Genomic DNA, 26,225 nt, shown 5'->3' with positions numbered 1-26,225 from the left:
TCAATTCCTAAGGGCTTCATTGCATTTGCCACGCCCAAATCACTAGCACGGCTTTGTAAAAGGAGCCCGTGGTCTATGACTCCCCTAGCTTGCAGTCCTTCTGGCTAGAGGTTTGGAAATGTATTTGTAATTTCCTCCATTTGATCTGAGAGCTGCCTCTAAGAATTTTTTCAGTCTTTGTTAGTTAAATATTATTTGTGCCCTGTGGCACTTGAACTTTTTAATTTGTTAATGCCATTTGCACTCCAATTGATTGATATTCCACCACTGGAAGACCTTTTCACTAAGATCCGGTAGCATACTATTAATTTAGGGGCTCTTTTATGAAGATATGGTGGCATTTTTAGCATGCGCTAAATGCTAGAGACGAATATACGAATATATGGGTATCTCTAGCGTTCAGCACACACTTATTTTTAGCACACACCAAAAATGCTAGCATGCCTTTATAAAAGGCCCACTTAGGGGATCTTTTACTAAACTGCATTAGATGCTAATGTGTGCCTAAGGTAGCTTAAAGTGGTGTACTGTGGAACATGCTCAGGCATCCTGCAGTAAGGGGCCCTTTTACTAAGGCGTGTGGGCGCCTACAGTTGTCCAACGCATGCCAAATTGGAACTACCGCCTGGTTACCATGTGACCTGGGTGGTAATTCTGTTTTTGATGCGTGCCCAAAACGTATTTACCATGTGGAGCATACCCGGCGGTAATTGGCAGTTTATGCACGCTGGCCATTTATTGCCCGGCTAGCATGTGAGACCTTACTGCTAAGTCAATGGGTGGCGGTAAGGTCTCAGGCTAAAAATGGGCATGCGCTGGTTTTAATTTTGCCGCACGCCCATTTTTGGCCACAAAAAAAAACCTTTTTTTCCAGGGACACTGAAAAATTGACCTGCGTGCGTCCAGAACACATGCCTACACCAGCGCAGGCCACTTTTAGGCATGCCTTAGTAAAAAGGCCCCTAAGTTCCAAATGTGTATGTGCTAACTGCGCACTAAAAATATTTTTAAAATTTTTTTGAGGGGGCAAGTCTGGGGGCAGAGAGTGGGTGTTCCAGCACTAATCAGTTGGTGCAGCTACATTACCAAATGCTAACTAGTTAGTGCAGGAATATCACATGAGCCCTTACTGGTACCCGGTCAAAATAGCCCTGACAAAATGGCCCCAACAAAAAAGCTCCAAACAAAAAAAGCTCCCGACATAATAGCCACTGTCAAAATGGCCTACCCACAATATAGCCCTTGACCAATTAGCCCCCTGACAAAAGGGCCCAATCAGGCTGCCCAGAATATGGCACTACATTTTTTTTCTAGCGGGCTATTTTGTCTAGGGGCTATTTTGTCAAGGGTTATTTTGTGGGAGGGCTATCTTGTGGGAGGGGCTATTTTGTTAGAGGCTGATTTGTCAAGGGCTATTTTGTTACCAGGCTGTTTTGTCAGGGCTATTATGTCGGGGTGCCACCCTTACCATCTACAACATGGTAGCAGTAAATACATCAGTTAATTTTTTTTAAGGCCACACACTAATGGCAACGTTAGCGTGTACCAAAATAATATAGAGAAGAGAATACCTGATCCCCTCAGTTACACCTTTGGTTTCCCCCCAAATGGACTTCTGGCTACGCCCCTGCCTGCTCCTGATGTCTTTAAGCATGCTGTGATTACACCACTCTTCAAAAAATCTTCATTGGACCCTATCTGCCCTTTCAACTAATGCCCCATCTCCCTCCTCCCTTTCTTATCTTTGCAGATGATACCAAACTCTGTAATAGGGTGGATACCCTGGAGGGCATGGATAGCATGAGGAAGTATCTAGTGAAGCTTGAAGAATAGTTCTATTGGCAACTAAGATTTAATGCTAAGAAATGTAGGGTCACGCACTCGGGTTACAAAATTCCAAGGGACCGGTACAATATAGGGGATGAAGTGCTTGGGGGTGATTATGTCTGATGATCTTAAGGTGGCCAAACAGGTAGAAAAGGCGACGGTCAAAGCTAGAAGGATCTTCGGGTGCATAAGGAGAGGGATTACCAGCAGGAAAAAAGAGGTGATAGTGCCCTTGTATAAGTCTCTGGTGAGGCCCCATTTAGAGTATTGTGTGCATTTTGGAGACTGCATCTACATAAAGATATAAACAGGATGGAGTCGGTCCACAGGGCTGCTACAAAATTGGTCAGCGGCCTCAACATGTATACACTGGAAAAGAGGAGAGAGAGAGGGGATATGATACAGATGTTTAAACACCTCAGTGGCATTAATGTACAGGAGGTGAGCCTTTTTCAAATGAAGAAAAACTCTGGAATGAGAGGGCATAGGATGAAGTTAAGAGGAAATAGGTTTAGGAGGAATCTAAGAAAATACTCTTTCATGGAAAGGGTGGTGGATGCATGGAATGGCCTCCCGGTGGAGGTCATGGAGACAAGGACTGTGTCAGAATTTAAGAAAGCGTGGGATCTCTTAGGAAAAGGAGGAGTTAGTGGTTACTGAGGATAGGCAGACTGGATGGGGCATTTGGCCCTTATCAGCCATCGTGTTTCTATGTTTTATCCAAGCTACTTGAACGTGCTGTTCACTGCTGTTGTCTTGATTTTTTTTCAACTTAAGCTATTTTTGATCCACTACAATCTGGATTTTGGCCTCTACATTCAACAGAAACAACCCTTGCTAAAGTCTCCAATGACCTGTTCCTGGTCAGATCCAATGGCCTCTACTCTAGCCTTATCCTTCTCAGTCTATCTACTACTTTTTACACTGTTGATCACCACCTACTCCTTGATATGCTGTCATCATTTGGATTTTGTGGCTCTGTTCTGTCTTGCTTTTCTTCTTTTCTCTACCATCACACTTTTAGTGTATGCTCTTGTGGATCCTCCTCCACTGCTAACCCAGTATCAATTGGTGCACCTAAGGGCTCTATCTTGGGACCTCTTCTTTTCTCGATCTATACCTATTCCCATGGTGCTCTGATCTCCTCTCATGGTTTTCAGTATCATCTTTATGCTAATGATTCCCATCTTTATGCTGATGATTCTCCAACTCATCCTAGCCAACAGCTAAGGGATTAGATAGTAATGGAGACTCCCCATAGACAAGAAGTCACTAACCTGGAAGATACAGTGCTGCTCTGCGATGCAGATCCGGGTGATTCACAGCTTTTGCCATGTGGTTGGCACACCCCACGACCATGACCTCCTTGGTGTAGCAGGCTCACCACATATTGGAAAGTCTCACAGGTGTACTCAGGTGCACTTTCCAACGACAAACTAGCCAAGCTTTCTGGCAGTGATGGCACCATCGCTGATGTACCAGCTTCAACCAGGCTTGCTGCAGAGTCTTTTAAGTCACATCCTCCCATCTCTTCTTCAGGTATCGCTCTCTTGGGTACTTTTTGTAAAGCATAAATTTCAGGGGACTTCTCCAGACCACCAGAGTCAGTAGAGTCATCAGATTTGTACAAAGTCTCTGCACATTGTTGGCACTAAAGCAGACTGGGCATAGATTTGTACCAATGATGGCATTTGGAATAACAAATCCACCCCATAAGGTAGTCACCCTTCAGGGAAAACACCACCTTGTGTTTAGGGCAGTGAGCACCAATGTTCTCTATTTTCAGGCTCTAAAATAGTTCTTTTGGTTCAGGCGGTGTTGACCTCCTCCAAGATATATCTGCTTGACGTCATCACTTGCTCGGGGACTCTCCAGCAATCCTTGTAGGGCTCCCTTGGCAATGGCAACAGTCCTCCAGGACGCAGCTTATATTGCCCCTCCTTTCCTCATGCTTCTGTGTTAATCTCCTCTATTGGTCACACCCAATTGGTGAACTCTCTTTAGGTGCATGCACGCCCAAACGCAGGCACAGGTAAAAAAAAACCCGCCCACAGGAAATGGCTACAGAATTGAATTTTTACAGAAACAGTATCCCCAGCCTCTCCATAACACAGTATTTTTTATCCGGCACTGCATCTCAGTGGCTGGCATCAAGTCCAAAGGCAAGCTGTCTCTCCACCTGCTCCTTGCCAGAATAACACAGTCCAAATGGCCTGGTATTATTTTGCCCCATTCTGCTCCAATATTTGTAATCCAAACTGGGAAAACTTTAAAAATTAACTCCTCGAGTGGTGTGGTTTTCACTCTCTAGCTTGCCTCCAGGTACCTTTTTGGGCACAATTTGTGTTACCCCCAACTTGTTGATGTTGGCTAGGCAGTTGCCTAGTCACTGACCAGAATGGTGGAAAGAATTGGCACACAAAGAATTTATTTGTTCAGGATGAGCCGGGCTCAGGAATATCCTGGCAGGCCAGGCAAGCACAACACCAGACTTAATGCTCTATGAATAACTTAATCCATGCCTGTTGTCAACTTGAACCAAACAGAACTTGAACTCCAATTGATAAAACCAAAAATATCACAACCGTTCATATACAGGTGGCCAACTTGCATCAGTCCTCTGCTTCTCCTCTCCAATACAGAACATGCATTTTTATAAAGTAGATAACTGTTCCCCTTTTTACGGATGTTATAGTTCCGTTTCAGTGCCTTGCTGGAATAATAGCAGTTAGCTTGATGACAGTTCACAGCAGTCAGGCATTAATACTCTGCAACCTACATATGACATGCAGGAAAAAGGTAACTGAAATCCCCCTCTGCCTGAGATGTAACCAATCCCTTAGCTGGTACAGGATGGTATACATGGTTCTAACCTATCTCTCTTTCACCTGGATTTTGCTGGGGTGCAGTGGTTCCCCATACCACCACATGGTACCAGTCAGCAACTTTTCCAGTTCTGGCTCTGGTCCCAGAAAATCCTGAATCCTTGTTTGAGACAAGTGCCTGCGATGCTCCCGTGGGGGTATAAGCAGGCTGATTTCTTGCAGTTCAGAATACTGGTATAGGCATGGCAGTAAAAATAGGGGCCCTCCCCATGAGTTGGATGGTCAGTGGCGGGAGATGACTAGAAACAATTTTGGCGGGCAAAACAGGAGCTTAAATTATTTGGGGAGGACTTCAACTGCTACCAACAGGAACATCCTCCAAAAATCAAACCCCTCCTTACTCCCATCCCCTTCCAATGACTTCCCCAAATCTCAGGAAGGTTCTGGTGCCAGAAGATCTGAGTATTGAAGTAGGTGCAGGAAACAAAAGTTCATCAAAAGGGCAACCTAGGATTTCTAAGTTTGCTTAAAAAACAACTGCAACAAAATGCTGCCAAAATCTGCAGGCAGTCTGCTCCCATTGGCTAGACATCTAAAACAGAAAAAGGCTACATAAGAATAGGCACACGGGCACACACACACACAAAACAACCCCACAAACTTGGGAACAGAAGGGATAAATTCATATACCTACTCTGTTGAATTTCTTCTTGATAAATGAGTAGTAGTAGCAGGGCTTTTTTTGAGGGGGTACTTGGGGGTACTGAGTACCAGCACCTTTTCCATTGTCTGCTAAAATTGACCCATGGAACACAAGTTTTAATGAAAGAGCTCAGGCTCTACACACCAATTCTGCCCTTTCATAGATTCTGTGACTGGTTGCAGGGGGCCTGGCTGTTGTGGGGTGGGTCCCTCAGTGGTCATCCCACCCCTGAAGGTTGGCCTAGCATTTGAGTACCGGCACCTTTTTTGCTAGAAAGAACGCACTGAGTAGTAGTAACTTCACTATTTCCAGTGTAATTAAACTTTCTTTTTCCATTTTGTAATGTATTAAAGTTCAATAAAAAAATTTTGAACTGAAAAAAATTTTTGTGGCCAGACTTGAGGTCACAGATAATTCCAAGCCAACTTGAAAGAGCCTGAGCTATTCTGCCAAGAAGAATGGGGAAAAAAACGACATCATCCTGCTTTGCAAAGTTGGTAGACATTTATTCTAAACAACTCATGATTGTTATTGCTGCAAAAGGGGCTGTCACCAAATTCTGAGTCAATGTGTATGAAGAATCTTATTCTTAATTAATTCTGAATATTTCTATAATTCATTCATAATGAAAATATAGAGCTGTTGTATAAATCAGTGAAACAAATGCCTGGAATTGTATTTTTTTTAGACAGCAGTCACCATATCCGCTTTTACATTTTCCATAGGCATACCAGCTGTGCCTTCCATGACAAGATTTCACTGCTGTGTCACCCTATCAACAATTGTATCATAATGCTTTGATGGTAAGATTTATAAAAACATGTGTCCCTTCTCCCTCCTAGACTTCTTGAAGGAAGGAAGGCAGAAGAGACCCTGTTTCTGGAAGCTAGGCAACAGAGCTGGTGCTATCATCACTATAAAGAGAATGGGGGATTTTTCCTTTTCCTTTCAACTGCAAGATTGGGCATAAGAACAGAAGTGTTGCCATACTGGGAAAGACCGAAGTTCCATCAAGTCCAGTATCCTGTTTCCAACTGTGGTCAATCCAGGTCACAAGTTCCTGGCAAGCTCCCCAAAAACTAAAACAGATTTTATGCTGCTTATCCTAGAAATACGCAGTGAATTTTCCCAAGTCATCTTAATAATAGTTTGTGGACTTTTCATTTAGGAAATTATCCTAACCTTTTTTAAACCCTACTAAGTTAACTGCTTTTATCACATTCTCTGGCAATGAATTCCAGAGTTTAATTACACTTTGAGTGAAGAAACATTTTCGCCAACTTATTTTAAATTTACTACTTTGTAGCTTCATTGCGTGTCCCCTAGTCCTTGTATTTTTAGAAAGAGTAAACAAGTGATTCACATCTACTGTCCCATTCAACTCAGTATTATATAGACCTCTATCATATCTGCCCTCAGCCGTCTCTTCTCCAAGCTGAAGATCCCTAAAGCTTTAGCCTTTCCTCATAGGAAAGTCAACCAATCCCCTTTATCATTTTTGTCGCCCTTCTCTGTACCTCTTCTATTTCCACTATCCAGCTTATTTTCGAAAGAGAAAAACGCCTATAGTGCGACCTAAATTTGTCTCGCAAAGGTGCCCAAATCGGTATAATCGAAAGCCGATTTTGGGCGTTTCCAACTGCACTCCGTCGCGGGAATGAATAAAGTTGACGGGGCGTGTCGGAGGCGTGGTGGAGGTGGAACTGGGGTGTGGATATCAGCCGAGGAGAGATGGGCGTCTTTAGCTGATAATCGAAAAAAAAGGCGTTTTTACCGCGATTTTGGGTCACTTTTTTTTGGACCCTTTTTTTTCACGAACAAGTCCCAAAAAAGTGCTCCAACTGCCCAGATGACCACTGGAGGGAATCGGGGATGACCTCCCCGGACTCTCCCAGTGGTCACTAACCCCCTCCCACCAAAAAAAAACCCACTTTACAAACTTTTTTTCCAGCCTGTATGCCAGCCTCAAATGCCGTACCCACCTCCATGGTAGCAGAATGTGTTCTATCCTGTCACAGCCTTTCCCTGGGTCAGATGTGGCTCTCGGGTGCAGTACAGGGTCACATCAGCATTGCATTGTGTTGGGTGTAGGGTATTGGGCTCCGTGATTTCATTAGCTTGTGTTACAGTCTCACGATGTTGGTAGTTGGTAGGCTCTTCTCCCATGGTGCTTTTCTCCCTGCCTACTGGGTCAGAGTGTGCCCTGTTGTGTTTCCTGTTGTAGTCCATGCGGTAGTGGCCATTTTTGTAAGCCAGTTTTAGTTCCCTTTCCTGTGTTAGCCACGTTAGACAACTTAGTTCTTCCCTTGAATGTGGCTGAAAGAGGGCATTGTACAGCATTCTGCCAGCTCTGACCTACTGCTCATCTCAGTACCAGGGAGACTCGTTGCCAGTGGGGCACAACCTCTGATCTGCAGTTAACTCTGAGTAAAGGCGATTATTCCAATAAAGGACGTTTTCGGAGAGATTAGTCTTCAGGTGTCAACTGGTGTGCCAATGTTTTATAGCAGCAACCAGTCCTAGAGGCCTGCGTGTATGCAGGTCCCTGGAGCACTTTTAGTGGGTACCGCAGTGCACTTCAGCCAGGTGGCCCCAGGCCCATCCCCCCACCTGTAACACTTGTGCTGGTAAATGGGAGGCCTCCAAAACCCACTGTACCCACATGTAGGTGCCACCTTCACCCCTAAGAGCTATGGTAGTGTTGTACATTTGTGGGTAGTGGGTTTTGGGGGAGGGGGTTGGGAGCTCAGCACCCGTGGTAAGGGAGCTATGCATGTGGGAGCTTTTTCTGAAGTCCACCGCACTGACCTAGGGTGCCCAGTTGGTGTCCTGGCATATCAGGGGGGGCGAGTGTACTACGAATCGTGGCCCCTCCCATGACCAAATGGCTTGGATTAGGACGTTTTTGAGCTGGGCGTTTTTAGTTTCCATTTTCGCAAAAAAAAAAAAAACAAACGCCCAGCTCAAAAACGTCCATTTTTTCGAAAATTCGGTTCGGCCCGCCCCTTCACGGACCCGTTCTCGGAGATAAACGCCCATGGAGAGAGGCGTTTCCGTTCGATTATGGCCCTCTATATCTTTTTTGAGATGCGGTGACCAAAATTGTACACAGTATTCAAGGTGCGGTCACACCATGGAACAATATAAGGGCATTATAATTTTCTCACTTTTGTTTTTCATTCCTTTCCTAATAGTTTCTAACATTCTATTTGCTTTCTTAGTCGCAGCCGCATACTGACCAGAAGGCATCAATGTATCATCAACAATGACACCTAGGTCTTTTTCCTGGGCGGTGACTCCTAGTATGGAATCTTTTATCACGTAGCTATAGTTTGGGTTCCTCTTTCCTACATGCATCACTTTGCATGAGAGAAGCCATGGGCAGCAGGAAATAGTGTATCTTCTTGGATGCAGGTGACTCATTGCTTTTGGAGGGCTGTAAGTAGGAGGGAAGGGTATCAGACATAAAGGGAGAGAGAGATGGCAGATGTTGGGGGGGGGGGGGGGGAAGAAAGAGAGATGCCACACAGATATAGGGGGAGGGAGGGAGATATACCACACATTGTGGGGGGAAGAAACCAGACATGTGAAAGGGGAAAAGGGGGAAGAAACCAGATGTGGAAGGGGAAAGACAGAGAAAACCCAGACCCATTGGGGGGGGGGGGGGGCAGAAAAAGAAATGCCAGACCTGCAGGAGGGAAGGAGGAGAGACAGAGATGCCAGACTAGGGGGGAGTGTGAGAGTAAGGAGTGAAGATGCTGGACCAGATTGGGAAGGAAGAAAAAAGGGGGATAGGTGCTGGACTCCAGGAAGGGGGAGGAGAGAGAGAGAGAGAGAGAGACTACTACTACTACTACTACTTAACATTTCTAAAGCGCTACTAGGGTTACGCAGCGCTGTACAATTTAACATAGAGGGACAGTCCCTGCTCAAGGAGCTTACAATCTAAAAGACAAGTGAACAGTCAGTCCGATAGGGGCAGTTAAATTGGGGCAGTCTGGATTTACTGAACGGTAAGAGTTAGGTGCCGAACGCAGCATTGAAGAGGTGGGCTTTAAGCAAAGACTTGAAGATGGGCAGGGAGGGGGCTTGGCGTAAGGGCTCAGGAAGGTTGTTCCAAGCATAGGGTGAGGCGAGGCAGATGAGTGGAGCCTGGAGTTGGCGGTGGTGGAGAAGGGTACTGAGAGGAGGAATTTGTCCTGTGAACGGAGGTTTCGGGTGGGAACGTAAGGGGAGATGAGGGTAGAAAGATAGTGAGGGGCGGCAGACTGGGTGCATTTGTAGGTAAGAAGGAGAAGCTTGAATTGAATGTGGTATCTGATAGGAAGCCAGTGAAGTGAAGTGAACTGAGGAGAGGGGTGATATGAGTATATCGGTTCTGGCGGAATATAAGACGTGCAGCAGAGTTCTGAACAGATTAAAGGGGGGATAGATGGCTAAGTGGGAAGCCGGTGAGGAGTAAGTTGCAGTAGTCAAGGCGAGAGGTAATGAGAGTGTGGACGAGAGTTCGGGTGGTGTGTTCAGAGAGGAAAGGGCGAATTTTGCTGATGTTAAAGAGGAAGAAGCGACAGGTCTTGGCTATCTGCTGGATATGCGCAGAGAAGGAGAGGGAGGAGTCAAAGATGACTCCGAGGTTGCGGGCAGATGAGACGGGGAGGATGAGGGTGTTATCAACTGAGATAGATAACACCCTCATCCTCCCCGTCTCATCTGAGAGAGAGAGAGAAGACCAGGAAATCAGAGATGCCAAACTGGGGGAGGGGGAGGCAGGGGAGAGAGAAAGAGAGATGTTGGCCCTATGTTGATGCTGTTTTTAACTCCTAACCCCTATTCACTTGTACAGTACCCATGTATGTTTTATCATTCCCACCTTAATAATTCCCTTATCCCTTATTTGTCCTGTTTGTCTGTCCTGATTAGGTTATAAGCTCTTTTGAGCAGGGACTGTCTCTTCATGTTCAAGTGTACAGTGCTGCGTACATCTAGTATTGCTATAGAAATGATAAGTAGTAGTAGTAGTAGTAAGGGAAAGAGAGAGGGAACTGGACAAGGGATGGGGCAGGGTCAGGGACAAAGAAAAGATGTTCGGCATGAAGGGAGAATAGGGACAAGGCTACAAAGAGACAATGCTGGATGCAGAGCGAGGGAGAGGGACACTGAGAGGGCAGCTTGTGAACATTGGGGAAGGATAGAGACAGGGACATAGAAGGAAGATGCTGGACAGGATTCATTAGGGGCATAGAGGGAAGATGAATGGTGGGCATGGAGAGAGATGAAATGTGAAATGGACAGGAGACCCTGACAAGAGAAAAGCAGAATAGAGACACTGGGACCAAAGCAAATGGAAAAATAAAATTCTCAGACAACAGAGAAAAAAAAAACCCAAACAAACAATATTTATTCTGAATGTATTAATTGGAATGTCAATTTTGGCAAATGTGCTTCTTTGATATCTTGCATTTCAGTTTCTGTTTCTCTAGTATTGCTGTACATTGAACACCTGACTTTTTGAGGTTTCCAATTCAGTCTTTATGTCTTCATATCTCTATTACTGATGTGTGGTCCCTTGTTTCATATTTGTAGAGGGTCTGTCTGTGTTTTATGCATGTGACGAAGGTGTGGTAGTCTGCTAGTGTTTATTTTCCATGTAGGGGTCTGTAGCAGTCTGACATGTTCTGTATTTTCAGGAGAAAGTGTATTAGTATTCTAGGGTGCTGCATCTTTGTAGGTAGGGCTGTTAATTATTATTTGAGTCCTGGATGTTCTCTCTTTCAAGACCCTGCTGCCCACAAGGAGCAAGCTGTAAAGTGCTTATGGGGCCACTGTAAATATGATGGTTGAGGGCAGGCCCTGAATGGGGTGAGGTTGCAAGTGCCACCCCTGGCCATTTCAAAGTAATGGACAGTTAAGTGGCTTGCTTAAGGCCAGAAGGGGCTAAGGTGGGATTATAAACTTGAGCCCTCGGATTCCCAGTCTGCTGCTCTAACCATTAGGCTCCTCTCCTGCCCCGCCCTGGACATTAGTGGTGCTTTATTATGACAGATTTTCTAAAATATATAAGGCCAGAATGTGTGTGGGGGTTTTTTTTGTTTGTTTGTTTGTTTGGGGAGGGTTGTACAGTTTGGTTACTAGAAATCTGTTTCTATTATATAAAGTTTGTGGAATATTTATTTACAAATGCTTGATATGCTGCTGTTCTTAACGTTGCATCGTAGAACGTATGTATATGTGGCAGTTTTTTTCTTTTGAGATGCTAACCCTAGTGTGGACAGTTGGTTGTAGAGGGTCAGGAGAAGGGTACAACAGTAGGCATAGCAAGGGACTTAGGGTATGTCTTGAGGGTGGGACAAGAGAAGGGCACAGGCAGAGCATGAGGCAGGGCAGGTGTCGGGTTTTTCTTTGGCAAAAAGTTGGCAACCTTACCAGCCACTGAGCAGGCAGGTGCCACTGTATATGGACTCTGACTAGCACTGTCCAGTTAGTGCTGGGGTGGTCTGTGGGTGGAGCTTGGCGGAGTGTTGATATTCACTCCATTACCCAGTTAAGTAAGCACATAAAGTTAGTGAACAAAAGGAAAGACAAAAAATACCAGGGCAGTCAAGAAGTAGAAACACACTGAAAAAAGTGAAGCAAAATAGTGTTTATTGGTCAATAATAGACCCAATGTGGCCACATTTTGGCAGTTGCCTACATCAGGGGTAGACTTTCAGCTTTGCACACAGAAAGGGCTTAACATGCTAGATGATTAAACAAGAGCACAGTCTTAACAGTAAAGATCAACAGTTCAGTCGGCAGTTACTTAAACTGTCAGGACAGAGATTACTGAATATTGACCGGTGGCCAGTTAACTTCCAGGTGACCTCAGTGACCCAGACATTGAATGCCTGAGCCTGGACAGCATTGAATATCTAGGCTTAATTTAGCCTGTGGCTGTAAGTGGCTTAAAACTGCCAACCAGGACCGGTGAGAAACAAAGCCGGGCCTGGGGCAAATAATGTTAAGGGGCCCACCGCCGCCTCTGTCCCCCCCCCCTCCCCACCTTTGTGAATTCCTGGATTCCTGCAGAATTAAATGTACTGTCTTCCAGATTATTCATCTGCATCGGGCACCCCTGCAAACTGGTTTTGCTTTTGGAGCAACCTCTAATTAGTGTGTAACGTGATATTTTTCCCCCACTGGGGTCTTGCAAGAGGATTTTTTTCCATCAACCTAAGCGCCTCGTAAAACATTTCTCCCCTACCCCACCCCCCAGTCAGGAAAGAACCTAGGAACAAGGTTGATTAATGGTTCCACTGCTCCAGAAAGTGCCCCTGTAAACAACTAGATGATGGAATAGGGATAGCATATGGAACTGCCCGAGGGATCCAAGAAACATGTTCACTAGTATTTACCACCCTGTACCTCACACCTCAAACTTTCTTCTCTTCATCTCTGTCCTCTCTCCTCCCCCAAACAAAATTTTAAAATTCAGCTTCAGATGTAAAGTATGAAACATACATAACACTGGCCAACAGCAAAAATTACACTAATTAAAAAGCAAATTATTATCATCTTATTTTTTTTGTTGCCCATGTTAGTTTTTGGGGTTTTTTTATGTAATGGATTTATAGGATAATAGTGGGGTGGCCCCGCCAGTTGGGGTGCAAAAGCACAGTGTCAGATGGTTTGGCTGACTGCTTTCTTCACTGTTGTCATATTAGCCTTGACAGTTGCATGACTGCCAGTGGGAAAGGCTGTCCGAAGAATCACAAAGAATACAGAGTGGTATCCTATGAAAAAAAGCACAAAGGGGCCTGAAAATCAACCCAGGTACAGACATTTTTGATATTACCTACTTTCCATTCTAAATTCTGGACTAGGTCAGTAAGGAAGAGCACAGTCATTCCCAATTTCATATTTAAAACAGTTCAAGCATTACATTTTATCGGTTAAGGATTCTGGTACTGTATTCATGGCAGGGTTCTGAGGCTAAACATGTATTATTAAAAGATTGTTTTAAATGGATGTGTTTACATGTGATCATGACCCCCTAAATGACAGATTTAACAGTAGACCATCTGTGTAGAATATTTTAAAGTTGCTTCTTGATTTACTGACAGATGTTTTGCTTTCCAACAGGACAGAATAAATGGATTTCTTACCTAGGGGTTCTTTTACTAATGTGCATTATTGGATATAGTGTATACTAATGAGTAGCTTGCGATAAATGATAAGAAGCCCATTATGGGGGAGGTTCTATATATGGCGCCTAAAAAAAAATCACTAAGCGTATTCTATAATCGCACCTACATAAAACACGCTTAGTTGATATTTCAGCGTCTAAATCTACACACATCCATTTACACCAATGAAAACATGGCATAAATCTCAGCACGTAGATTTAAGCACACTGGGCCATATTCTATAACTAGGGGCCTAAATTTCAGAACGTTAACAAAACACCGATTTCCCCACCTATAACCATGCCCCTTTTTGCGTGCATTAGAAGTTCAGTGCACATCGCTACAGAATACACATAGTGAGTTGTGTGCCTAAATTCTAATCAGTGCCAATTAGTGGTCATTACTGATTAAGTGCTGTTATCAGCACTCATTAGCTTGTTAAGCTTGTTAAATTGCATGCATTATTATAGAATCGACACAGATCTCTAGGCACGCTATATAGAATCTGGGGCTATATTCCTATGTCAAAAGACAAATGGGGTTCACACTCCCCACAAAAATGAAACAAAAACAAAAAATAGGGTGGAAAAGAACCAAGTCCAAGAGATCAGTCCAAACACCAGGATAAGATGCTCCAAGTACAACTTTATTTGGACCCTACACGGTCCGTGTTTCGGCTACGAGAGCCTTCCTCAGGTGTCAATCAATGAGTGCTCAACTTTATATCGATTGACGGTGGAGCGTATGAATATTTTGGTCAAAAATACGTGTAGTGCCCAACTAGAACAAATTCAAATTTAAAAGTTGTACTTGGAGCATCTTATCCTGGTGTTTGGACTGATCTCTTGGACTTGGTTCTTTTCCACCTTATTTTTTGTTTGTGCTATATTCCTATTGGCATCTTATCATTTAACGCACGCTAAATCTGTTAGCACACCTTAGTAGAAGGACCCCTTAGTGTCTGTATTTAGAACATTTTTACACCTTTGAGGGTTTAAAAAGCCTCCTTGCACTTACAATACCTGAACAGAACCAGCTGCAGGAGCTGGCATGGAGGCTACTTCAGCTGAAAGTCGGCCAAGCGGACTGCTGGAATTTGTGTCTATTTGAGGCTGCTGCGATAGGTTCTCAGCTACCTCCTCTTCCTCTTCCCCTTCCCCCGATGATTCTGTATGAACGTCGTCTAACTCTTCACCTTCAGCTGCTTCCTCTTCGTAATCTTCCTCCTCTAGTTATTATAAAAATGTAAAAAAGTACTAATTCCTAATGGCTCACTATTAATAGATACTAATCTGACAACAGTTAAGCTGATATTCTTCAATATATTAATTAACCACTGTTGTTGTCTTACATCTAAACACAATATTTCATTGTTTTAGAAATTGGATCTTCAGAAGTGACCTTTCACTTAAGCCAACGGCTTTGAATATATGGAAATAGGTGTTTCACCTTGTGTCTTCATCAATCCGTCATATTTGTTTCTTTATTTTTTTCTAAGTTTCTTATTTTTTACGTATAATAAATATGCATCAAAGTCCCTTAATCAACTCATATGTTGTAACATTTGGCACCCCAACATAACAGACCATACAAAAAAAACGACAAAAAAACCCCCAACAAAACAGACTAAAACCAAAACAGAACATGACAAAAAAAAAACCCTCCCAAAAAAACCCCATAACAAAACAACCCAAGACAAAATAGACTCTTAATCAAGCTGGATTATGTTTTCAAGCAGATTTATGATTCTCACTAGATACCAAGTGTGGATAGTGAAGTCAAGCCGTAGGCAGGTGCCAGGACTTTCAAGTGACAAGCCGTGGACTTTCTCAGTAATTTATGGCTTCTCCACTTCTTTGTACCCTTCAAATTCGTACCATTCAAAAATAAATCTATTTCATCAGGCCCTTTTGTCGGGAGTCTATTTTGTCAGGGACTTTTATGTCGGGAACTTTTTTTGTTTGGAACTTTTTTGCCTGGTTTCTTTTGACCAGGTGCCGTAACATTTGCACTACCACTTTCACATTACTTCAAAGAGTAGTACTTATCTTAATTATATTCCAAGGGGAAAGAACAGCAGGCTGGAAATGCACTGCAGAAAAATTAAGGGGGATGCCTTGCGAAAGCTTCAGCCAAAACATGTGGAATATTCAGCCAGTGGCGATCAGCATTTTGCTAACCACTGCCAGCATTATTCCAGAAATTCAGTGCTGGGCCATGTCAAGTCTCCGGCTTTGAATTTCCAGGTTTATGGAACTCATGAAAACATAGGAGCCCTTTTACTAAGCTGCTGTAAAAAGGGCCCTGCGCTAGAGGCGTAAACGGCACAGTATCTACTCCATTCCCAGATTTTCCCTCGGCAGCCGACCGCAGTCCTTCTCCAGGATTTTCTTCCGTGAACACCGAAGAGAAGTCATTGTTTAGCATGTTCGCTTTATCTTCATCACTCTCCACATAGCCATTCTCATTATCTTTCAGTCTTGCAATTCCATTCCTATCTTTTCTCCTTTCTCCAATATATCTGAAAAAGGTCTTGTCACCTCTCTTTACATCTTTAAATTAGCCATCTTTAGCCACTTCAGAAGTGTGTATGTCCTAGCTAATGATATTTACACACGTTAGCTTGTTTGGAATTAGGCTTTAGAGGAGAGATGGGGGAGCAATTCTGCTAATCTCTTCAGAATTAAAACCATTTCAGAACTGCAACAGAGTTTTGTAACTTTTCTCCTGAACTGGCTCCACCTGAGCATCCAGTTTTGTGAAATCTGGTACTTACATGCGTAGGTTGCAAATTTGCTTCTTACACTTATATACAGTACATGTGCAAAACTCCCATGACGAAGTTCTGTATGTTCTGCAAACTGTGAACATTCAAATTCGGGACTTTTTTTCTACCTAAACAACCTATAAAAATGGAGTTCTTAATCTCAACCCCCTCTGCCAGATTTCAGTCGTCTATATAGTAGTTTCTAAGTTTTAGCATGTGTATGCATAGATGGGCAGGCAGGCAGACAGATGGATGGGGTGGATGAACCATGAACAATAAGCATCCATTGGTGTCAGAGCATTTCTTCCTTCCTCTTCTCTTGTTCTGTCCCTAATTGAGGAAGAAGGAGACATGAGACTCTCAAATGTCAATTCATGCTAGAAAAGCCAAAATGGTAATGGTATAAAATCCACCATCCAGGGGAGATAGAAGGAGCAGTGGTATCACCTGATTACCTGCCCTTACCAGTATCCAGCACAGCAGGGAGATCTGGTGTGAATGATTTGCAAGTGAATGACATCACAGACTGTGATCTTCTCATCATACCTATGTTATCACACTAGGACTGCAGAGACCTTTGGGAGAGAGAAGGAGCTACTACCTGATCACCTGATGTTCCCAGTATCCAGCACAATGGGAAGAAACCCCCAGATGATGTGCCAATGTTTCAAAAGAGAGGAAGCTAATTTGCATAGGAAGAGAAGTCTATGAAAGAGTCTCGGAACTAACTTGCATATCAAGTACTGTTTTTACAAAACACAAAGATAAACATGGTTTAATGGAATGGAGTCAGCATGGATTCAACCAAGGGAAGTCCTGCCTCACCAGTTTAGGTATGAATAAACATGTAGATAAAGGTGAGCCGGTTGATGTATGCATCTAGATTTTCAAAAAGCTTTGATAAAGTTTCACATGAGAGGCTCCTGAGAAAATGAAAGAGGCATGGGATAGGAGGCAATGTTCTGTTGTGGATTAGGAATTGGTTATTGGACAGAAAACAAAGGGTAGGGTTAAATGGCCACTTTTCTCAATGGAAAAAGGTGAATCGTGGAGTGCTGCAGAGATCAGTACTGGGACCAGTGCTAATTAACATATGTATAAATGATCTGGAAATTCAAACAAGTGAGGTGATTAAATTTGCAGATGACACATAACTATTCAAAGTTAAGACACATGCAGACTGTGAAAAATTGCAGGAAGAACTTAGGAAATTGGAAGACTGGGCATTCAAATGGCAGATGAAATTTAATGTGGACAAATGCAAAGTGATGCACATTGGGAAGAATAATCTGAATCATAGTTACGTGATGCTAGGGTCCACCTTGGGAGTCAGCACCCAAGAAAAAGATCTGGGTGTCATTGTAGACAATGGAGGAGATGCTATAAATGGCGCCTAAAAAACAAAGCGTATTCTATAATCAGCACCTAGATTTAGGCGCCAATTACAGAATATGCTTAGTTGATACTTCAGTGCCGATATCTGCGCACATCAATTTACACCAACAAAAACCTGGTGTAAATATCAGCGCGTACAATTAGGTGCACTGGACCATATTCTATAACTAGGCACCTAAATTTTGGAATGCCCATGAAATGCCCATTTCCCTGCCCATAACCACACCCCTTTTTGCCTCCGCATGTTAGAAGTTCAGTGCACAGCATTACAGAATACGCTTAGTGAGTTGTGCACCTAAATTCTAATCAGTGCCAATTAATGCTCATTATTGCTTAAGTGCTGTTATCAGTGCTCATTAGCTTGTTAAGCCAATTAAGTTACTTGCGGTATTATAGAATCCACACCGATTCTGGCGCCTAAATCTAAGTGCACTATATAGAATTTGAGGGAATACGCTTAAATCTTATGTTCAGTATGTGGAGGCAGCCAAAAAAGCAAACGGGATGCTAGAAATTATTAGGAAAGGGATGATAAATAAGACCAAGAATATTATAATGCCTCTATATCACTCTATGGTGCAACCTCACTTTAAACATTGGGTTCAATTCTGGTTGCCGTGTCTCAAAAAGGATATAGTAGAATTAGAAAAGGTTCGAATAAGTGCGACCAAAATGATGAAAGGGATGGAACTCCTCTCATATGAGGAAAGGCTAAAGAGTTTTGAGCTCCTCAGCTTGAAAAAGAGATGGCTGAGGGGAGATGTGATTGAGGTCTACAAAATCCTGAGTGGTGTAGAATAAGTAGAAGTGCCCCTCCGAAGGGACACCACCTTGTAAGTGGTGGAGGGGCTTCCGTGTTTCAATGACTCAGAGGGCTATGCTGTAGGGTTACCCATATCAGACAGGCCTCTGAGGAGAAACCAGACAAAGAGTGTCCCAACCTGGAGGATCCAAGATGGCGTTGAGGGAGGACGTACGCTAGTTGAGTTCCCGTTTTTCACCAGAATGCCTGAAGAAGAAGGCGCGCTCCCCAGAGAATGGGGAAGAGAAAAGGCAAAGCCATGGTGTTGTCCTCCTCGAACATGGCTGGGGTTCCCACCACTTCTCAGTCTATTTTGGAGAGATTCGGGGGTCATAACGTCGGGGATATCGGTTCCTGCTTCGGGGAACAGCAAGGCTTTATTGCCGAATCTCAGTGTAGAGGGAGTGACTTTGAGTCCCCCTGTTGGCACGACCCCTCCAAGTCCCGGAAACAGTATTGCTTCGCTATAGAGGTCAATAATGGAAACGCCCGAAGTGGGTTAGGATTTTCACATGACCCGAGGAGGTCCTGGCGCAGCATCCACTCAGATAATAAACCAACTGGGGGATTGGAGAGTGAGCTCTTCCCCCCGAAGATATCTGGAGTGGTTTCTGTGGAGAAATTGGACTTGGTGAAGCCAATAATGTCATAATGGACGTACTATAGGAACTGCAGCAGAATGTGAATAACTCTCTTCTTCAGATGTTTAAAATTTTTCACTATGTGAGTTAAAGAATTTATATTAATACCTATCTAACAAAGCGGAAGTCCAAGATATAAAAATAGAGACTTTGATTACAGAAATGGCTTCTCTATGAAAATCAGACAATTTGGTAATGAAGAATAGTTATCTTTCTTGTAAAAATTGGAATTTCTGGAGAACCAATTAAGGGAAAAAAACTTGAGAATGATAAATTTACCTATAATATCCTATATATCAGCTACTGAATTCTTGAAGAAATATTTCTCTGATACTTTGCTAATACCTTCTTATAGCCACCTATTGGTGACTAAAATTATATTTCCTTTAAAATCTTCTTTATCAGAGAAAAGAGATGTAAGTTTATACGACATTTTGGAAAATTCAGAAGTTATAGATAGTTCTATTATTAGTGACTTTCATCTTTGATTTAGATAGGAACAATGTTTTGAAATTGTATTTCCGATACATGGTTGATAGTTTTTTGGGTTCAAAGATGCATATATTTCCTGACACATCAAGGGAATCGCAGACTGGGAGATGTGAAGGCTTGGCTTTTAAGCCAGGAATCATTGCCCTAGGTGGGACCTTCCTAGCGCGATTCCCTTGTGTTTTATTTCCTTATTACTTATTTGTTTGAACCTAAGAAATTATAAGAGTTTGTGGAAACAGATGAAGAATGCTCTGCAGCAACTTCCTTCAGTTATCACTGTACCGGCTGCAATAACCGATTAATCTTCCTCCCTCAGAAAATGTGAAGTGTAAGATTAACCATTTTGAGTTTTTCTTATTTTCTTTAAGATTGTTTTCCTGATCTTGGATCTTCCAATTGTGGACAATTATGTAAATATATATTGTTGAGAGAAAATGTTTTCCTTTTTATATTAATTTCTGTATTTCCTTACATTTATGTGATAAATGTGAATGTAATTAAGTAAAATGATAAATAAAATAAATAAAAAATAGAATAAGTAGAAGTGAATTAATTTTTTACTCTTTCAAAAAGTACAAAGACTAGGGGACACTCGAGGAAGTTACATGGAAATACTTTTAAAACAAATAGGAGGAAATAGTTTTTTACTCAACGAATAGTTAAGCTCTGGAACTTGTTGCCAGAGAATGTGGAAACAGCGGTTAATGTACCAGGTTTAAAAAAGATTTAGACAAGTTTCTGGAGGAAATGTCTATAGTCTGCTATTGAGATAGACATGAGGAAGCCACTGCTTCCCTTTGGATTGGTAGCATGAAATGTTGCTACTATTTGGGTTTCTGCATGGTACTTGTGACCTGGATTGGCCACTCTTAGCAACAGAATACTGGGCTAGATGGACCATTGGTCTAAGCTAATATGGCTATTCCTATGTTCTTTATGTTCTATGCCAGGACGAGTATCAGTTACACGGAATAAAAAAAGGTGTCTTTTTTCCAAAAAGGAGTAGTACACACTGGTGAAACAGGCTGTTGGACCAGTGGTAAGAAACTGACCCTGAGCGAGTAAGCTACAGTGAACAGGGACTACTGATGCTGAAAGGTGATATATCTGTAAACTGTCTCTGATCCTTTTGTTTTTATTTTTTAAATTAGAGCCAAGGCATTATCCTAGGCACTGATAGGCTAGTGGCTAGTCCTGTACCCCAAACCAGGGGAGGCAGGCTCTGAATATGCCACCTGAAGCACTGAGAATTCAGGGCCTTGTGGCATGCGCAGGTAAGTCTATGCAAATTATGAAATTCTGGGCATATTATTAAGTGGCTCAGAATCCACACTGAGAGAAAAGGGATGATTTATGTGCACCATTTCAATTTTTATGGTGCCTTACACCCCTGAGCTGTCAAAAGGTTACTTCTTGATGACTCCAGTGATCGTCCTTATAAGGGCTGACATGCAATTCAAATCTCAACTGTGGCTGTGCCTCATCAAACAATACATGGACTCTATATTTGTATCTTTACTTTCTGACTGAATGTTCTGTTCTAGTGCAGCAGATGCATGCATTTTAAGATTAATGTTGTGTTCAATTCTGGTCACCGCACCTCAAAAAAGACACAGTGGAATTGGAAAAGGTGCAGAGAAGGGCGACAAAGATGATACAGGGGATGGGACGGCTTCCCTATCAGGATAGGCTGAAGAGGCTGGGGCTCTTCAGCTTGGAGAAAAGGCGGCTGAGGGGAGATATGATTGAGGTTTATAAGATAATGAGCGGAATGGAACGGGTTGATGTGGAGCGTCTGTTTACGCTTTCCAAAAATACTAGGACAAGGGGGCATGCGATGAAGCTGCAGTGTGGTAAATTTAAAACGAATCTGAGGAAATATTTCTTCACTTAACGCATAGTTAAACTCTGGAATTCGATGCCGGAAAAGGTGGTTAAGGGGGTTAACTTAGCGGACTTCAAAAAAGGGTTGGACGGCTTCATGGAGAAAAAAGCCATAGAATGTTATTGAATGGACGAGGGAATACAGTATTTCTAGGATGGACGGGACAAATTGCTTGTTCTTTTGGCCGCTGTCGGTGACAGGGTGCTGGGCTCGATGGACCCTTGGTCTGTCCCAGCATGGCGATGGTTATGTACTTATATACAGAACCATGTATAGGACTTGTGCTGACCTGGTTTGTGCTTTAGATTAGTTCTCTAAAATAGTGTAGTTACATGTTTGTACATCTCCTTCTACAGTACTGTTATGCAAATTTCACATGGTCATGTGGGGTTTCTTTTCTGTTTTTAAAGCAATTTTGATAGAAGAGAGAACATACCTCTGTAAAAGTCGATTTCTCTTAATATTCTTTCTTCTCTATTGAGATCAACTGTAAAATGATTCATATTTTCATAACCTGGTTCAAGCTTTTCCATCTGAAATACTTGTGATGCATCTGTAATTCTATAAAGAAAGAGACCAGTGGTTGTGTTCAGTGTTCCAAAAAATTTGCTGTACATTGAACTTTGTTTTAGAACAAGAGCTGTGCATGTCAAATATCCGCGAGTGAACGCGCACTTACTTTTGTGAGAGATCTTTGACATTCTGTAAAAATAAACAGAAAAAAAAGGTCATCTCAATAGCTGCATAAATAATACAATTAACCTTGTCAAAGTTTGAATCAAAGTTTTGCCAATGTATGAGGAAACGGTAATAAAGCCTTTGGATTTTAAAGGGGAAATCTATCCGCCCAATATTTAAAACCATTTAATTGGCCAGGAACGGCTCCTGGCTGGTTAAATGCCAATTAACCAGCTATCCAGTAATATTCAACAGGAGACAACTGGCTATCTCCCACAGAATATTGCTGGTTAGTGCTTACCCTCGGATTCTATACAGCGCGTCTAGAGTTACACTCGATTCCGTGTGTAAATCTACACGTGTTCTATAACTATGCACACAGATTAATTGTTTTAACAAGCTGTTAAGCATTGTTAACAGCTCTTAACAAGCAATAATGAGCACTAATTGGCAAAAATTAGAATTTACACATGTGTATTCTGTAATATACTGTGCCTAAATTCTAACGCAAGCAAGCAAAAAGAGGCATGCTTAGGAGCATGGAAATGGGTGTTTCCAAAATCTATGCGTGTTTCATGGGCGTTCCAAAATCTACACATATTGTTATAAAATATGGGCCAACTTTTCATTGGCCTAAATGGACGCGCATAGATTTAGTCACATTAACTACGCCTAAGCGTATCCTAAATACCACTTGTAGATTTACGCACGGTACTTAGAATACACTTAGGTGTAATTGCCTACGGCGCGTTCATTTTAGGTGCCATATATAGAATCGGGCATTTAGCAAAATGTCCAAAATCGGATGCTTCGCAGGATTGGGAGAGAACTTAATCTGTCTAGAGAAATAAACCCTCTTCGCTTTGTCAAGTTGTGACAACATTTTTTTTTAATTGAGACATATTGAGTAAGGGAATCTATGGTCTTAAGCTTGCGCCAAATACGTTTCGCCCAGCGCAACTGTCTCTTCAACATATGGAGAACCTGATGATACCATGGACAGAACTTCTGAGATGAAGGACACATTCTTTAAAGGAGCCAAATGATCTAAAGAAAGAGCAAGAGAAATATCTACGAGATCCTCTGCCTTTTTCTTCCTGTCCCCTTGCCTCTAGAATTATTTACCTCTGGACTTGAGGGTCGAGCAATCCTTTCAATCCTTTAAGAAAAAAACTCAAGACCCATCTTTTCACTGTGACTTTTAATATGTGTTACACCTGGTGAACTTTTCAGCAACAACAGTTAGTTACTGCTTTTGGGGAACTTTTACTAAGGCGCACTGAAAAATGGCCTGTGCTGGTGTAGGCGCGTGTATTGGACGCACACAGGTCCATTTTTCAGCGCGCCTGCAAAAAAGGCCTATTTTGTGGATGAAAATGGGCATGCAGTAAAATTGAAATGAGCGTGCATCCATTTTGGGCCTGATACCTTACCACCACCCATTGATTTAGCAGTAAGGTCTCACGTGTTAACTGGGCTGTAATCGTCAGCGCACGTACACTGCTGATTATCACCCAGTTAGCGCTATGCGGTAGAAAATAGAAACTATTTTCTGCCATGCATTTGGTATGCATGTCAAACTGCCCAGGGCATGCGGTAGCCAAGCGGTAGTTCTAATTTGATGTGCTTTGGATGCGCATGGAGGGGCATAATCGAACGGCGTCGGCCATCTACATGGCCAGCGCCACAAAGAGAGGTCTCGAACTGTATTATTGAAAAAGATGGCCGGCCATCTTTCGTTTCGATAATACGGTTGGGGCCAGCCAAATGTCAGAGATGGCCGAGTTTGAGATGGCCAGCATCGGTTTTCGCCGATAATGAAAAATGATGCCGGCCATCTCAAACCCGGCAAAATCCAAGGCATTTGGTCCTGGGAGGAGCCAGCATTTGTAGTGCACTGGTCCCCCTCACATGCCAGGACACCAACCAGGCACCCTAGGGGGCACTGCAGTGGACTTGAAAAATTGCACCCAAGTGCATACCTCCCTTACCTTGTGTGCTGAGCTCCCCAAATCCCCCCCCCTGAACCCCACTCCCCACAACTGTACACCATTACCATAGCCCTTATGGGTGAAGGGGGGCACCTACATGTGGATACAGTGGGTTTCGGGTGGGTTTTGGAGGGCTCACATTTATCACCACAAGTATAACAGGTGGGGGGGATGGGCCTGGGTCCACCTGCCTGAAGTGCACTGCACCCACTAAAAACTGCTCCAGGGACCTGCATACTGCTGTCATGGAGCTGGGTATGACATTTGAGGTTGGCATAGAGGCTGGCAAAAAAATAATTTTTAATTTTATTTTTTTTGGGTGGGAGGGGGTTGGTGACCACTGTGGTATTAAGGGGAGGTGATCCCCGATTCCCTCCGGTGGTCATCTGGTCAGTTGGGGCACTTTTTTGAGGCTTGGTCCTAAAAATAAATGGACCAAGTAAAGCCGGCCAAGTGCTCGTCAGAGCCGGCCTTCTTTTTTCCATTATCGGCCAAAGCCGGCCAGCTCTTAACCACACCCCTGTCCTGCCCTCGGTACACTGCCGACACGCCCCCTTGAACTTTCGCCAGCTCCACGACGGAAAGCAGTTGAAGCCGGCCAAAATCAGCTTTCATTTATACTAATTTGGCCGGGTTTGGGAGATGGCTGGCCATCTCCCGATTTGTGTCAGAAGATGGCCGGCCTTCTCGTTTGAAAATGAGCTGGATAGGCACCTATGTGCCTTAGTAAAAGGGCCCCTTTATTTGTTAAGTATTAGTCGCCTCTGCTTTCCTCTGTAGCTTTCTAAAGCTAGTTTTGGGTATGTCTGTTTTCTGGTGTACCTGCGATCTGTCCTGTCACTCAATGGCATTCTATGTTCTTTTATTTCTATATATTTGTGAAATTTTGTAAATAGCTTAGATATGGGATTTCCCAGGATTTGGCAATTCATCAAATCATTAATAAATATAAACATTTCGAAAATGGCCCTCCATAAATACTAATAGTTGTGTTTGTGCATTACTATCCTTTTCTCTGCAATCCCCAAATTCAGCTCCAAGCCTCATCATCAAATCAACCTCCATCAGTCCTTACCCGCCTCGCCTGTTGCCAAATATTACTTTTTCTTGCAAAGTGTTGAAATATACCTGTAGAAACACTGCCATTTCTGGCTCCTCCATAAACTGGATTCCTGACTCAACCATCTTCGATATTGCCTCCAAGTGATTGGCGTATTTTTTCATCAAAGAGCGGACATGTTCCAGCTTCTCTTCCTGGTTTCTGGTGATAATCTGTGTCATCTCTTTTCTTCTTTCTTCCAGGATGGCATATAAGAAATCAAACTTCTCACACAGTTGCTCTTTCTGTCGTTTGCAGTTTTCCTGTAGAACCAAAATGCTTCACATTAAAGTTATGTGGCTTATAAATGTTTCCAGATCAGTTGAATGGCTTAATTTTAAAATACATATTTTCCCACTTTTTTCTAGCTTCCCCAGTCTTGATACTGTGATAAAAGGTCTTTCAATGAACACTAAGGGGCCCTTTCACTAAGTCGTATAAGCGTCTACGTGTGTCCAACACGCACCAAAATGGAGTTACCACCCGGCTACTACGTGGCTCCTGCGGTAATTTCATTTTTGGCACACTTCTGATATGTGCGTCTGAGATTTATTTTTGGACACATGTATTGGATGCTCGCCAAGTGGCATTTCATGTGCATAGGTCATTACTGCCCAGTTACTGCGCAAGTCTTTACCGCTAGGTCTATGGCTGGTGGTAAGGTCTCAGACCTAAAATGGACGTGCAGCAATTTTCATTTTGCTGCATGTCCATTTTCAGCAAAAAAATTTTAAAGGCATTTTTTACAGGCGTGCTGGAAAATGATTCTGTGTGCGAAGGGGCGGGGAAACCCATATTATCGAAACAACATGGGCGTCCATCTTTCATTTCGATAATACGGTCGGGGATGCCCAAATCTCAACATTTAGGTCAGGTCGACTTAAATGTTGAGATGGTCGACCTTAGAGATGGTCGTCCCCAGTTTTCGGCCATAATGGAAACCGAGGATGCTCATCTC

General features: G+C 43.0%; 1 protein-coding gene across 1 annotated transcript in view; it reads right to left on the bottom strand.

The window, feature by feature from the left end:
* The window catches only part of TRIM55 (tripartite motif containing 55), a 134,422-nt gene that overhangs the window by 48,327 nt on the left and 59,870 nt on the right, over positions 1-26,225 (bottom strand). The window contains 4 exon segments of the mRNA XM_030215139.1: positions 14,540-14,745; positions 21,936-22,060; positions 22,179-22,201; positions 25,297-25,530. Coding sequence (XP_030070999.1) covers positions 14,540-14,745; positions 21,936-22,060; positions 22,179-22,201; positions 25,297-25,530 — 588 coding nt within the window.

This window comes from Microcaecilia unicolor, chromosome 1 (genome assembly GCF_901765095.1).
Source record: "Microcaecilia unicolor chromosome 1, aMicUni1.1, whole genome shotgun sequence".
Lineage (NCBI taxonomy): Eukaryota > Metazoa > Chordata > Amphibia > Gymnophiona > Siphonopidae > Microcaecilia > Microcaecilia unicolor.
The sequence above is the reverse complement of the archived record's forward strand: the minus strand, read 5'-3'. Positions and strand labels throughout refer to the sequence as shown.